Genomic DNA, 15068 nt, shown 5'->3' with positions numbered 1-15068 from the left:
TGTTGCAGCTAACGTAATACTACAGAGGAGGACAGAACTTCTCAGAAAGACAGAAAATAAAGTTCTATTTTAATATTCATAATATTTGAATAATGTACTTGCTTATTTTGATGAAAAAGAAAATATTTATAATTAAAAAGACTACACAACATACATATACAGAGTGATCGGTAAAACTTTTTTAATTCAAAACAACGTCTCCTACAGCCACAGGAGAAACATGTACTTATAGAAACGTGACTATGCTGCATTTATTTAGGCAGGTTACAGCGACCCTAATGGCGATATAAGGAAATCACAAAAATAAAAGATCAACCGAAAAGTCCATTTCGGAAAATGTACATAATAAAAACACAACAAAACGTTTCGTGGAATTATCTGTAAAATTACGGAGTATTTGCAATTAAAATTATGTACTTTTTGTTGACTTCAAATAGGGTTAATCTAAAATTGAAAAATATATTTTTGATATCATCATGCAGCTTTTCCGAACTAAACAATGAAGAAAGTAAGTAAAAATAATTTTTAAAAAAAACACCTAAAACACGCACATCTGGGGTGGGGGAAATCTTAGGATACATTTTTCAATTTTAGAACGAACTTTTTTCCAAATATAAGACTTTCTCGACAACCAATAAAAATCTCTGTAACCTCAAAGCCCAAGAAGTGGAATTTTCAGATTTTTTTTTATTTATTATTTTTGTCTCCTTTCTCATTGTTTAAATTTCACTTTGCTGTTGCGATATGATAATACCAGAAAATACATTCTTCAGCTTTACGAATGTTTGATTTCTTAAAGTTGGATGAGAAGCAACATATACCAAGTGAGAAAATACATGTTTCATAGGATACTTGAAGGTGTAACAAATCAAATTTCCTGCTCCAGTCATTATTTTTTCGTATTTATTAAAAGAAAACTTTTTCTAGAAGGCAGGGGAATAACATACTTATTTTTTCCTGCCATTTCCAAATAAAGTTGAAATGCAGATGCAGTGGTAAACATTTTCTGATAGGGAGCTAAGAGCTCTTTGATGGTTCTTTAGTTCTAGTTCATTTCTTTAATTTAACTTCAAAACAATGCACAATAATTAATTTCACATTTAAACAGGGGAATGACTTTAGTATTTAATGACTAAGTTAATTACAATAAATAATTATTTCCTGCAATTAACTATTTATATGGTGTTGGAGTAATAAGAATTGTGCTATCTTAAGATGAACAATAATAGAAAATGAAAAATAATCTCAGATGAAATGTACCGCACTGATATTGGAAATAAATTTTTGCATTATTAATCATATTTTATAAATAAAAAGCCAAAACAAGTGAAAATAATTCTTAACCTATTATTAAACTTGATTACTGAACAACATTTAACGGAAAATGAATTAAGCAAATTAAATTAGATGTTGTATGAAATAAAACTTGATTACTGAACAACATTTAACAGAAAATGAATTAAGTAAATTAAATTGGATGTTGTATGAAATAAAATCCTTCAAATAAAATGTTAAGAAATTAAATTTGCATAATTCATCAAAGTATAATAACAATTATAATTATTACTGTTATTTTCAGTAAGTAAATAAATAAAATTACTAATCTATATAAAAAATTTGAGTATTAATATTGAGAAAGTATTTCTAAAAAAATATTTCATCTCATAAATTTTTACCTGTAAATAATTTTTATAATTTAAAAGAATGCATTTTTCAATTCTTTAAACTAAAGTAACTAAGTTCTTTTAAAAGTAAGAATTTTAGTTTAAGCACAAAAGTATTCCTTCATATGCTGAAAATTCATGAAAAATCTCTAATATTCCAAAAAAATATTTCTCATTAAGACTGAAGTATGTTAAAAACTACTATTAAAAACAATTTGGCTTAAGAACATTAAGAATAATAAAAAAAGTTATTATAAAATTTAAAAATACTTTAAATAAAAATTTCAAAGCATGAAAAATTAAGAAAAGTTAAAATTAACTTTCACTAAACAATCAATTGTGCTCTACCCCCCCCCTTTAACATATCTGCCAAGTTACGACGGCAGTGCATGCAATCATTATTAAAAACAAGTCATATGAATAATGGGAACTTCAATAAAATGAAATTTCTACAAGTTGATTTTCTTCATATATAAAAAACAAGGATCTGCATATGATATGACTGACCAAAGAATAAAATTTTTTAAAATTTAATCAATAAATTATATGCAAATACTGATAATTTCAGTTTAGGACAGCTAAAATTAATCTATCTTCAAACAACTTTCCATATTTTAAAACTTATCCAAAAAGTTTTAATATGTGATTTCCAAAAATAACCAAAGGTTTCAAACAGATAGCATTCTGTAATGAAAAACACACAATATAAGGGGGAAAAAAAAAAGAGAAAAATCATCATTAAAAAAATCTTATTTGAAATGTAGACAGGAATTACGAATAGAAAAAATAATGGGATTCAAAAACAACGAGGAAATACATTGTTTTGATATTTTTTTTTACTGATGACCTATTATAATACTTAAATCTTCTTTTTGGATATCTAAAAAAATTATTTAAATAAATATTTTAAAAAAGAGGCAGAAAATAGCATATATTAAATTTGTTTCCAAGAAAAATGCAGAATATTTTACTGTGAGGCTATACTCCAAATGAAAAAAATTTTCAAACGGAAAGTAAGTTTCTATGAAGACTTCTTGCATTCCCTATTGTTTTCCACTGTTTAAAATTTCAGACCCAGTTTTACACTTAGGGGGGTTAAACTTAGGGGGGGGGGGTCAGATGTAACAAACTTCATTTTAACATGTGCTTGAGTTGAATTTTTTAAATACTGGGACATTTAACTAGAAAAGCAACAACATCCCCATTATTTTCTGAAAACTGTGACAGTCTAGTCATACATATATTAAAATGTCAATCTGCAAAAAATGCTTTCATTTTTTCCTGCAATTTAAAACACTTCTTTTTCTTTGCTAAGACTAAAAAATGAAAAAGCCTCCCTTTAAAAAATTACATTAAGTACAAAATTAGATAAAGACAGTAGAATGGATCATAACACATGTCTCTTAAGTAAAAAAGAATGCAAAAGTATTAGAAAAAAAGAGCCTGTTGAATATTATGAAACGGAATTTATCTTCAAATAGCAGACAACCACTTCACAATACATTTTTCCTGAGTGATCAAACGATGCCTGGAGCATTTTAACCTATTTTAGGCACATTATGATGTCATGTTCCCCCCCCCTCCCCATTTACATTATCTTATTTTTTTTTATTCTCATTCATATCATTATTTGTTGCCGGAAAGTTAGAACTCCCATAAAAGCAACAGTATTTACTGATTTTTCTTTTTTTATCCACTAGACACACCAGTTATTTTTTTAGAGATCTTCCATTGAAATTTAAAAGAATTAGAAAACAAAATCAAGGTTACTTCACAAGGTTTACACTTTTTAGAAAAATAATCAGCATTTTATGTCTTGGTATTTTACACTAAAGTTGATTAAAACAATTTTTAACTATAATTTTTCAACTGGAAAATGAGAATTTATGGATTTTTTTTTTCTGGAATGAATTTATGTAAAAACGAAAGAAATCAGTTCTTGAATTCGAAAATGCCTATCCTCATTTTTTTTTTAAAAAAAAGAGGGGGGCTTATTTTTAAGAATTTTTTTCATTTAAAAGCCGCTATAAGCATGAATGCTTCAAATAATAAGTACTTTTTCTTAATTTGAAGCACTAGTTTTTTTTCTCAAAGTAGTAAATAGGAATATTCTAATCAAATATGATAAGTTAAAAAATCTTATAAGTTTATTGTTGTGAAAAGAAACGATTGGATAAATAAAATATGGCTTCCTGCTCAATTGATCCATAAAATTCGAATGAAGGAAACAAATCGAAAGGTATCATGAATTCGTTAATACCAAAACTATTTTTTGCAAACAGTTCTACCAACAAGTGATCAAGACAATCAATAAAAATAACAGACAATTCAAAATTTCTTTTACAGCGATTTTTAACTAGTCTACCAAAATTAGTCGGTGAAATGCAACATCCGTTTCACTTGTGATCATATTATTCAACCATATTATTTGATTATTATGCCAAATGCACAATAAATTACTGGCAGAATGAACGACAATTGAATCAAATATCTTATATTCTAATAATTTAATCATTGTTAACCAAGCAGGACAGAACAGAATAGAATTCGAAAGAAAAAAAATCATTTATTTCATTTGTTTACTATGTAATAACTTAAAGGCGGGATTTAAATTACATAATTTGATGTTCGACAATCTACGAACCCCTTCCGAAATGGAGAATGTTTTCCTAGGAAACTTTTAACTTCTCGTCGACTGGGGGAGTAATTATCAACAGAGGGGCAATAGTGTCTCTAATGTCGTCTTCCTAATTAGAATAATATAACTAGGAATATCTCCTGCTCTGAAACTACTGAACAAATAATGGAAGAGTCAGTTCAAGCTACTTCATTGGGAAGACCTTTCCAGACATGACACAGGCTTGGATAGAAAAAGGTGAATTTCATAAAATAAATGAATTGTTCCAAACATATATATCAAGAAGTTAAATAAGTACGATTAATTAAACAAAATGAATAAATTTATACAGAAAGTAATTGAGATTATAAAGTTATTGTAGAATTAATACATAAAAAGAAAATGTATTAATCTTGATAAAATTCGATTCCAAAAATTCAATAATCCACATTCTCACGAAAATGTATCATACCGGTATTTTTGATAAGTGCATTCCCTTCGGAGATTCCCAAAGTTTTGACAGCTAATTTTATCTGTATGGTTGTTCTGTTTGTTTCAAAAGTATAATGCACTTTCAGTGAAAGAAACAATAGTCAAATATTTTAATTAAACATTACCGGAATAAAGATAAACGTGTAAAATAAGAAATGAATAAATAATAGTCAAAATTTGCAACAAAGGTAAAATTTTTCTCAGGTTTGTTATAAATATTAATTTTTAAGTTTAACTACCGCTTCCCATATTATGCAGTAATACAACTAGAAAATAATGTCAGAAGAACAAATTTTGCAACAATTAAAATATTTATTAACATTGCGATTACACAACTTTTCATTCAAACTGACGCTGTTTTAAGTCAATCCCATGAAAGAAAGTATTTTATAATAATCTACATGACGTTATTAACCCTTCCGACTCGCATGAAAATGGTGCGGCAGATTTTTTTCTTAGGTTCAATAGAGTTCAGCAATGAGACGATAAGAATTGCTTTATAATACAGTATTTCAAGTTAGTTTTGATTGTAGGAGACACCACAGGTTTATAAAAGTTTTCATTAAGTTATGAAGAATAATATATTTTAAAATAGAGGGGGGGGGGTCATCCGATATTTTGGGTTTGGAAATAATCAACAGCTATCTGCATTTAGAAGGGGGAAGTATTTATAACATATATATAATAAATTCAAAGTATTCGCATTTATAAATTATTTTCCTCTTCTAAATACTTAAATTCAGACATTAAAAACACTAACTTCTGAATCATGGTGCACTTGGTATCCATTACACCTCACAGGGTCTTTGTGCAAGCAATTCTTGGTTTCAGTTTCACTTTCAAAATGGGAAATTTATGATCTGAACTGATAAAATTTACTATCATCCTCTTCTTTTCTCCTACTATTTTGCTAGCGAGTTTCTCAAATGATCATGGTTTAGATCCATAAATTCGTCTTTACTCTAACAAGAAACTATACTTCCAAATTTAAATACACTGGTTTATGGCTTTTCATTATTATTGCATTTGCTTCAAGATGATTCTACACTACAACATCGTTGCTTCTATTGTTTTATATATATAATACAAAATCAATAAGCTGATTTCTAAACTTGGCATAAAATTTTCTACACCTGTTGTACTTGTATCAGTTTTCAGTCATTTTATAAAGGCATTTATAGATTTAATAATTTGAGAAAAATTGACATTTCATTCTCTTCCTTTTCTCAAGGATATGATGACTTCCAATTTTCGAAGAAATATATCTTCTTTTCATATCTTTGCATTTAAGAAAGTCATAATATGTGAATTTTATATAAGGATAAATCTTTCACATCTCTTTCATGTAAGAAGTATTTATGCTACTTTTTACATATGCGATTGATTTTTTATTTGATTATAGTTTATTTATACCTCTAAGTTTCATAAGTTTTAGATAAAATTTAATCATACCTCTAGTTTCAAAATACATGTTATCACAGACATTTGGTTTTAGTATAGTTCAGAGAGTGTCAGCTTTTTGTAATAATATTTATAAGTTTTATGTGATTCAAACTTATCTGATAACTCTTCCTTGGATTTTTTATTAAAGTAGTTTCAACAATTTTGTTTCATGTTTGAATTTTTTGCATTAAAGGCTTTATAGCCTCACAATTAACAAAATAATACTGTTCCAGTTTTAATCTTTATAGTTAAAATAAATATAAAAGAAATAATATTTGAAATAAAAACTCATTTCATTCTCTCATTTCAAAATAATAGTGGTGATACAAAAAATTAAGAACTAACAGAAATTAAAAAAAGAATTACAATTTTAAAAAGTACTTACATTTGAGGTGTAAATCGAGGTCCATCGTCTACAGATGGCGGCTAGAATTCCATTTGGAAAGAAAAAGTAAATTTAAACTTTACCTTAACTTCTGTAAAAATGCATGCTAAGGTCTAAAAGTAAACAGCATTAATATGCATTATGCAGATTTGTAGAGAAGAAGATGAAGGAATGAGATATGAAGATATATTTTTTAAAATGACTAATAAAGAATAGAACTGCCTATAAAGGCTGTTCAACTTTACTTACCCTCAATAACCATGTATAAAGGAAAAAATTAAAGTACTATCCCGATACAATAAAAATAAAATACAACAAAGCAGCCCTCATTCTTTTTTGAGACAAATTGCAGAATATTTTTCATATCTAATGCTTCTGAGAAATTAATACAAATTATTATTCTGGTATAAAACTCCTGCCCGATTCCCTTGTAGCATTGCAAAAAACTGGGAGGGAAGAAAGTCATTATTAACTATTTCATTTAAATTTAAAATTATGAACAAAAGCTAAATTTTCATTATAATTTATAATCGTAATTAAAACATATCTAGTAGCTTTCTGAAGTTTGGATCTTGCATTAAAATTTTTTGAAGCACTAGGTTTTGATTGCATTTTTGGTTTTACTTTTTACTTCTTTTTCTAAAATATATATTAAAAAATTCGATGTCACCAAGAGATGCTATAGTTATATATTTCCAATTTTAAAAACTGTTCATAGTTTTATATTTTAAAGGGAGTTGTTGATAACAATTTATAATAAAATAATGTCAGGGACATTATTTTAGATTAAAAGCCTCCATGTTTGCATTGAAGAAAATTGAATATGTTACAAGATGTATCAAAGCATCCTTTGGATCTCTGCAAGGATACTTTATGATACATCTTGCCATACGATTTTTCTGAAATTCTTAATAAAAGGTATTTAAATCCTGAATAAAGTTGATACTTGCTAATTAAAAGCAAAGTAAACATGCATCTATTTACTTTGAAAATAGCAGTTTAAATGCATTAATTTTCCTTTAAAATTATAATCTCATTTCCTTATAGAATGAAATTCTTTAAAGGAAACTTTATTCATGGCAAATGAAAAGTCATAATAACAATCTCGAACCTTCGCCTTTAAACTAAGAAAATCTGAAAACTTGACATTTTTAATTTGTAATTACTTAGTTCTAATGATCTAAACCTGTAGTGTAACAACTATTCTAGATATCCACATCTTAAGACTAGTTTAACTCAAACTGAGAAGTTTCCTTTCTAAATCAATAATATTAAAAGAAACTCGAATTCTTGAAAAAATTGGAGCAAGACTACAGAAAATATTCTTCTGAAATGTAAAAAAGATTAAAATTCAAAATTTACGTTTTAAAGGCATTCAGATTTTCTTTTCTAAAACATTAGTTCACTTGAAGTTTGGAAATATAGTAGAAGTTGAAATATTGTAGTTTTAATTTCATAGTTAATTAAATCAGATACCAGGTGGAAAAAAGTAAAATATATGATTCTCAGTTTATAAAAATATTTAAAATTTATGACTAAAAAAAGCAGTTGAAAAATTATAAGACTTAAAGGGAAAAAAAAAAACATTTTACAATATGCATTTAATGCATTGTTTTGCTTTTCAAAAACTGAGAATGTAAGTTAAATGAAATAACAGAAGGGATCATCAGATTACAGAAATTGTTTAAAACTTGGCTAAAGGAATAACTGTAAAATCAAATCACCATATTACAATAATAATTTTGCAACTGCTCTTGATACTCTCAACAAAATCATTTGCTTTTAAAATCGGAGAAAAATAATTTAAACTAACAGCTCCTTCGCATACTGGTGCCCCACAGATCGCTCTATAACACATAGGAAATCTATCGTCTCCAGAACATTTAGGACACATATTAGGGGATCGAGAAGTTGAAGGACCAGCAACCTGTCAAAGTAATATATATTGTTAAGAAAAACAATATTTCAAAATATATTTTATATTTTCAAAGCATGAACATTATTTTGTATTTAAAAATTGAAAAGTATGTCAAATGAAATAGAAGAAAGTATCATCAAATTAAAGAAATCATAATAAACATGACTGAACAAACAATTGTAATATTAAGCCACTAAATTGCAACAATAATTTTGCAGTAACACTAGATATCCTTAACAAAATCATTTAAGATGTTAAGAGGCGAGAAAAATAAGTTAAACAAATTCTTCATCTATTGACTTGCCCAAGCACAACCAAAAAAAAAAGAACTTGAAAGGGGGGGGGGAATACACTTAGGGAAAAAATATTTTACAATACGTGTTTTCACATCTAACATACATGATTTTGCCTTTTAAAAATTGTGAAAGTCAAAATGATATAGTATAAAGAATAATCAGATCATATATAAATCATAACAAAATTGAAATGAAAAACAATTGTAAAATAGCCACTTAAATTGCAAAAAAGTTAGAAATTGCAACTTTCAACAAAATAATTATTGAATTGAAAACAGAGGGAAAAAAAGTTAAACTAACAGCTGGATCATTCACTGCTCCTTCATCGGTCCCTCTAGATGTAGAAGGAACAGGCTCCGGCTCCTGCTAAGGAAAAAAAAAATCATTTACGAAAAGCATTTTGCAATCTGTGCTTTCGCATTTATCATACATTATTTATCATTTAAAAACAGAGAGTACTTGAAATGAAATAGTAGAAACAGTCATCAAATTACAAAAGAAATAATAAATTTGAGTGAATAAAAAATTATAAAAGTAAATCATCATATTATAATTTTACAATTGCATTTGATATTCTTTTAAGAAAACCATTTCAGGCTTTAAAAGTTAAAAGAAAAGTTAAACTAACATTTTCTTCCGTTGCTGGTTCGGCATCAGTCTTGGCTACAAAAGACCTACGTGCAACCTGCCAAGGAAATAATAATACACATTAAAAAATATTGCAAAAAATGAAAAGAACAGAAAATACAATCATCATCATCATACAAAAAAAAAACTGAATTCAGAATTATTAGAAGTCACCTTAAGAAGGAGGTGGAGGGAACCACACCATATTAATTTGAAATAATTAAACTTATGCTATGCAATGTTTACACATATTTTACTTTCCAAATTACTTAAATTTGATCATTCAAGTCAAAAACGCTAGTTAATTTGTTTCAAAACAAAAAATGTAAAGCATGTAAACATTCTAAAACTGTTTATTTCAAATTAAACAGAAAAAATTACACACAAATTATTTTGCAATTTTTCCAGGTTATGTACTGAGAAATTGCTGCAAAACACTTTTAAACACTTTAGCCAAAAAAATTGAGCACCTTTTTACATTCATGCATATGTGACACTGCATATTTCCCAAGTACAGGGTTTTTTTTATAACAATGCATTATTTTTATTGAAATTTTTTTAAATAATTAATTTTAAATGGATATTTTTGAGTGGTTTTAAATGGACATTTTTTAATGGTTAATTCTGCAATAATATAACAATTTTAATATTTATTTCCATCAATAGTAAAACATATTTGGTTTTGACAAAAACAAAAATTATCACAGAAATTATATATTTCATTTTCAAAAAATTAAGTCACCTTTTATAAGATTAACAACAAAATTCTGGCTTCTTTTTCAATATTTCTTAAAATTAACAAATTACTATTAAATATGGATGGACATATCATTTCTGAAAATACGCTGACATTTGTATAGACACATAGCATGGCCAAAAATTTTGCATCTGATTTTTATATATGCAGCAACAAATGAAATTAGATCAGGCTTGGATGGAAAGTAAAATTTGCTCCTATTCTAATCATCATAGTTAGCAGTTTAGAACATTTTATTTGCAACCTTATAAAGCTAAGAGCTAAAGCATTCCAGGCTGGCTACCATCATAAGATTAGTAAAACTGCCAGAAATTGACAAAAGAACAATGCAATGTTTTAATTGAACTTTTCAGTTTTTTTGTTGTTTTTTTTAGTAGGAAAGATATCAGCATTTAGAAATAGTCAACCTAAAAAGAAACTAACTTATTGCTTCTTATTTCAGATGCTCAGTAAAGGGCATTTTTTAATGTTTCACAATTTGAAAAAGAGTTACAATTACAAAAAGAGTAAAAGCAAAAATCATTAAAAATGATAGAACAAAAGTCCCTAAAGAATAAAAGTCTGAAAATCTTTTTTTGAAATTTTAAGAACAGTATTTAGTATATTTTTTATATATATATAAACTAAAATTTGTTTAGAAAGGTCAAGCAGAAAAACAATTTTTAAATGAATGGCGACATTTAAAAAAAGAACAAAGAAATCAAGATCATGGTTGATGGTTTCACATTAAAATTTCGCCATACTCGAATTTTATGCAGTAGACAAATATAATTAATTATACACTGCAATGAGTAAGAATCCAATATACATAGTACAGTAAATCTCTTTAATAGATTGTACAAGAGATTGTTCAAAAACGAAATATTAATGAGAACAATGATCAAATGCGTAATGAACAAAAGAGGTTTCATTTTAAGTGTTTTTAGAGCAGCTTCTGCAATGTTTGATATATCTTTTTGGGTCTATATCTCTTGGTGTATTCTTATTTTCAGTTCATTGAATCAATCTGCATATTTTACTTTAACAATACATAAAAAGGTTAGACATACATTTATCAGACTTAACTAAAACAGATACTTCACCATATATGAATTCTACAGAAGTTTGAACATTTCTTGAAGTCGCAACAAGTCTGACATAGTATGTATTTTGTATTACCCCTTGGGGATAACCTTCCCAGTATTTCAATAAACAATTCCCAGTATTTTATCTTAATACATGCTAGCACCACTCAAAAAGTTTTCTTTGCACTTCGAGAAAATTAAGCCCTTTATAAAGAACCTTTTTTAAAAATTAAGCAATTTTAAAAGATATTTTAAAATGATTTAAATGATCAAATTTAAGCTCTTTTCATGATGCTATATAACCTGTTTTCCGTATACAATAAAGAAATGCACTCTTTTCAGTTCTATATGAGAAAATATTTCTACCAGTGTTTATAATATATATTTATAATGAAACAAATCATGAAACTAATCTGAACAATAGTACACAGAAATCATTTAGTCCAAAACAAATTAAAACCTTCTTTTTAAAAATATTTTTCTTTAATTTGGCAATGAATAAGTACCGAAAATAACTAATAAATAAAACTACCGAATAAAAATTTAAAATTGCTTAATCAATTTTTAGCATAACTATCTTTTATATTTTCTAAATATTTAAAAATCTCTAATGTAATGGTTACATATTAAAAAAATCAGATAAACCATTCTGTAATTTCTTTTTCCACTTTGAGGGTAGATCTATCTGCAAGACATAAATGGATAAAAAATTTTACTAATATTATGCATTAAATATACAGTAGTATAATTTTTTTTTTTTCGAATAAACCCATTTACTTGAAGTAAAAGCAAATCTGTATCTTTTTTTTGTTGTTGTTTTATCTATAAGCAAATACTGATGAATAAAATCAGCCTCGATTTTATTTGAATATTTTAACACAAACATGCATCAAATCAAATAAATGATACATCAGTTAATTTCCTTAACTGAATATTTCTAGGAGCATCCATCAATAACACAGAATTATTTCAATTATTTATTATTGTCTAAGAATCTAACAGAACATTTAAAAATATTTTATCAAGATTTTATATATGGCAATACAGATAAATAAATTCTTTAGTCTGTGTATAGTCAAAAGTATAGCCACATAATATAGATATATATAATTTTTGATTTATGAGCTGAACAATGTATATTAAAAATCAAAATTAACAATGATGTTACAGTTAGTAGAATTTCAGAAATTTATGTGCAAAATGTCTCAAACAGTAAGTATTTATTGTAATTAATATATTAAGTCTATTATCTTTCCTTTTTCACAGAAAATGATCAGCTATTCCTTGTCTGGCAAATTCAGATTAATACCTAGTAAAAAATAAATATCTGGATATATTTTTAAAAGGATGAACAGAGAAGCTTCAGTTACATCACTAGGTTTACGTTTATTTTATGTTCTGCTTCTCAGTTTCTGAACCAAAATTTTAAACTACACCACATTTTTAGGTATGTATACAACTTAACTCTTCTTATTTGATAAGTATTTTATTATTAAAAAATTATCTTTTATAGCTAAAATTATTACGAAATTAGTCCGATAACATCATCTGTTCCAGGCAACCACAATCAAAAGAATTATCAGTCATTCTAAAACAAGCAACAGAAAAAAATTCCATAAAATTTTCTGTTGAGTTCTGCTATATAATATTATTGGCTTAGATATGCTTTAGCACTAATTTCATTTACCTAAGTATATTGAATCTGGCTGTCCAGTCAAGGTGACATGACAGACTGTCATGTCCAGAGGAAGTGTCATTTTTGTGAGTAGCTTAATTTGAAAAATATCACTTTCCAAAAAACTATGCTGATTAATAACCGACTGAACTAATTTTTAAAGAATGCATTAAACAGCAAAGATTACCAAGCAACCAACAAAGTTAGAAATAATTAAACATGCTTCTTTTTCAAATAAATTTTTTCAATACATTTTAATCATTTAAAAGTTTCTACATCATTTTGATTGTGCCATACAATTGTTTACTTAAATAATTTATGTAAAAAAAATTTTAACATCAAAAAATGCATCACAAGAACAAAATATTTTTAAAAAAAGTTTAAATGTTTAAAAAGAAAAACAATCATTGCAATTAGAATATTCATATCACAAATATAAGAAGTAATTTAATATCCTTGAGAAATGTTGATGTGATTTAAGTATATAATTAAAAGTTTATATAATTCAAGTCAAGTAGCTAAATGAAACAAATCAGATTGGCAAAAATTTGATAATTCAAGACAGGAAAAATTTAAATAATTAAGAACACAAGTTTAAATGAAAAAATCCTTAATAATGATATTTTCAAAACGCAAATTTTAACTGCATTGACAAAAACCAAAAGAATAAACTAATAAAAGAAAAATATCCTATTGCAATACAAATTCCATATTTGCCTCTTGCTACATTAATAACCCACAGCAAATTGCCTACATATTATATATATATATATATATATATATTAACATGCCTCTGAAATCTGAAAAAAAAAAAAATTCCCTGAACATATATGCAATATAAGAGGATATGTACGAACAGCGCTCGTGTGCCTAGTTATAATATAATAACAATACTCTCTAGTTTTAAAGAGTGGAAAAAGAAAGATTCTTCAATAAATATGGATTTAAATAAAATGCAGTTTTTAAAACAATAACATTTTTGGGCATGCGTTCAAATATTTTTTTATAGAAGTAAGTTAGAGTTGGGAGGAATAAGACAGCTGCATTTATGTCTAAATGAAAGATTAGAATCTACTTTTAGTTTCTCCATTAGATAAAGCAGCTATAGCCTCTTGCTTGATCCTAATTGTTATACTAACTATAATATTTTTGATTAAAGCAGAAAATATGATTTTATGCCTCAGAAGTAGACACAAATGCTTATATTTCAATGATTTTTTTAGTCTTATTATTTGTAAAATAAAAATATTTTAAATGTATAATAATCTGAAAAATATGTTTATAGTCAAATTAAGTTTAAATACAGAATACTTTATGTGATATGCCTTTTTTTAATATTAGGCAGTAGGAGGAATATGACAATATCAATTAGAAAGAAATGGGACACGCCCCATTACATTTCAATACATTTTATAAATAGCTAATTATACTAACAATTAGTTTTTTTTTTCTTTTTTTTCTCTTAATGCTTATTAAAATTAGTTATTGGGATCCAATAGCAAACTGATGATTTTAAAATTATTAAAATATATAAGTCAGCATACATTATAATATTACATTAGATATATATATCTGAAATAATATAAAGCAGTAATGTATAACAATAAAAAATAGGACTTCTACAAACCAATTAAACAATGTGAAGTGAAATTTCCCACTGATGCATAATATGCTCATGCAGCTTAAATTTTATTTTTATTTTGTATGAAATAAATTGTAGAAAAATATAATTAAATTATTTTTTAAAAATTCATCAAAAACATAAATTTAATTTATAAGTTAAAACATTAGTATCATTGAAAAGATTATTTATTGAACTTCAATATAATGCAAAAATCAATTTTCTGTTGCAATATTTTTGGAAGTTATCCAGGAAAAACAACAAAATTTCGCTTATTGAGAATATCTCTGAGATATCAGAAAACATCTTGTGCTAATTGGGAAGCAATGCCAGCAGATTTATTGGCTCTAGCAAGGATAATTTCTTTTCACATATTAATAAAATATTTTGAGGAAATTAAGGATTGGGGCAATTTTATATCATTTACGTATTCTATAATTTATTAAAAAAATTTTGATGATCCACATTTGTTATCTCAAAACTCTAGCAATTCTTAAATGTTAGATACA

The 15068-nt window shown here is 26.3% G+C and overlaps 1 protein-coding gene across 4 annotated transcripts in view; it reads right to left on the bottom strand.

Annotated features, from left to right (window-relative positions):
• Positions 1–15068, bottom strand: part of LOC129960233 (uncharacterized) — a 54528-nt gene that overhangs the window by 34140 nt on the left and 5320 nt on the right. The window contains exons 2-5 of one of the 4 annotated variants that reach the window (XM_056073492.1): positions 9444–9500; positions 9116–9181; positions 8415–8528; positions 6602–6642 (exon numbers count right to left, since the gene is read on the bottom strand). In XM_056073492.1, the coding sequence (XP_055929467.1) occupies positions 6602–6642; positions 8415–8528; positions 9116–9181; positions 9444–9500 (278 nt within the window). Of the gene's footprint in view, positions 1–6601; positions 6643–8414; positions 8529–9115; positions 9182–9443; positions 9501–15068 lie in introns of those variants that run through there. The other 3 variants (XM_056073493.1, XM_056073494.1, XM_056073495.1) reach the window with 3 other exon arrangements.

This window comes from Argiope bruennichi, chromosome X2, assembly GCF_947563725.1.
Source record: "Argiope bruennichi chromosome X2, qqArgBrue1.1, whole genome shotgun sequence".
Classification (NCBI taxonomy): Eukaryota; Metazoa; Arthropoda; class Arachnida; order Araneae; family Araneidae; genus Argiope; species Argiope bruennichi.
This window is presented reverse-complemented; position numbering and strand designations above follow the sequence as displayed.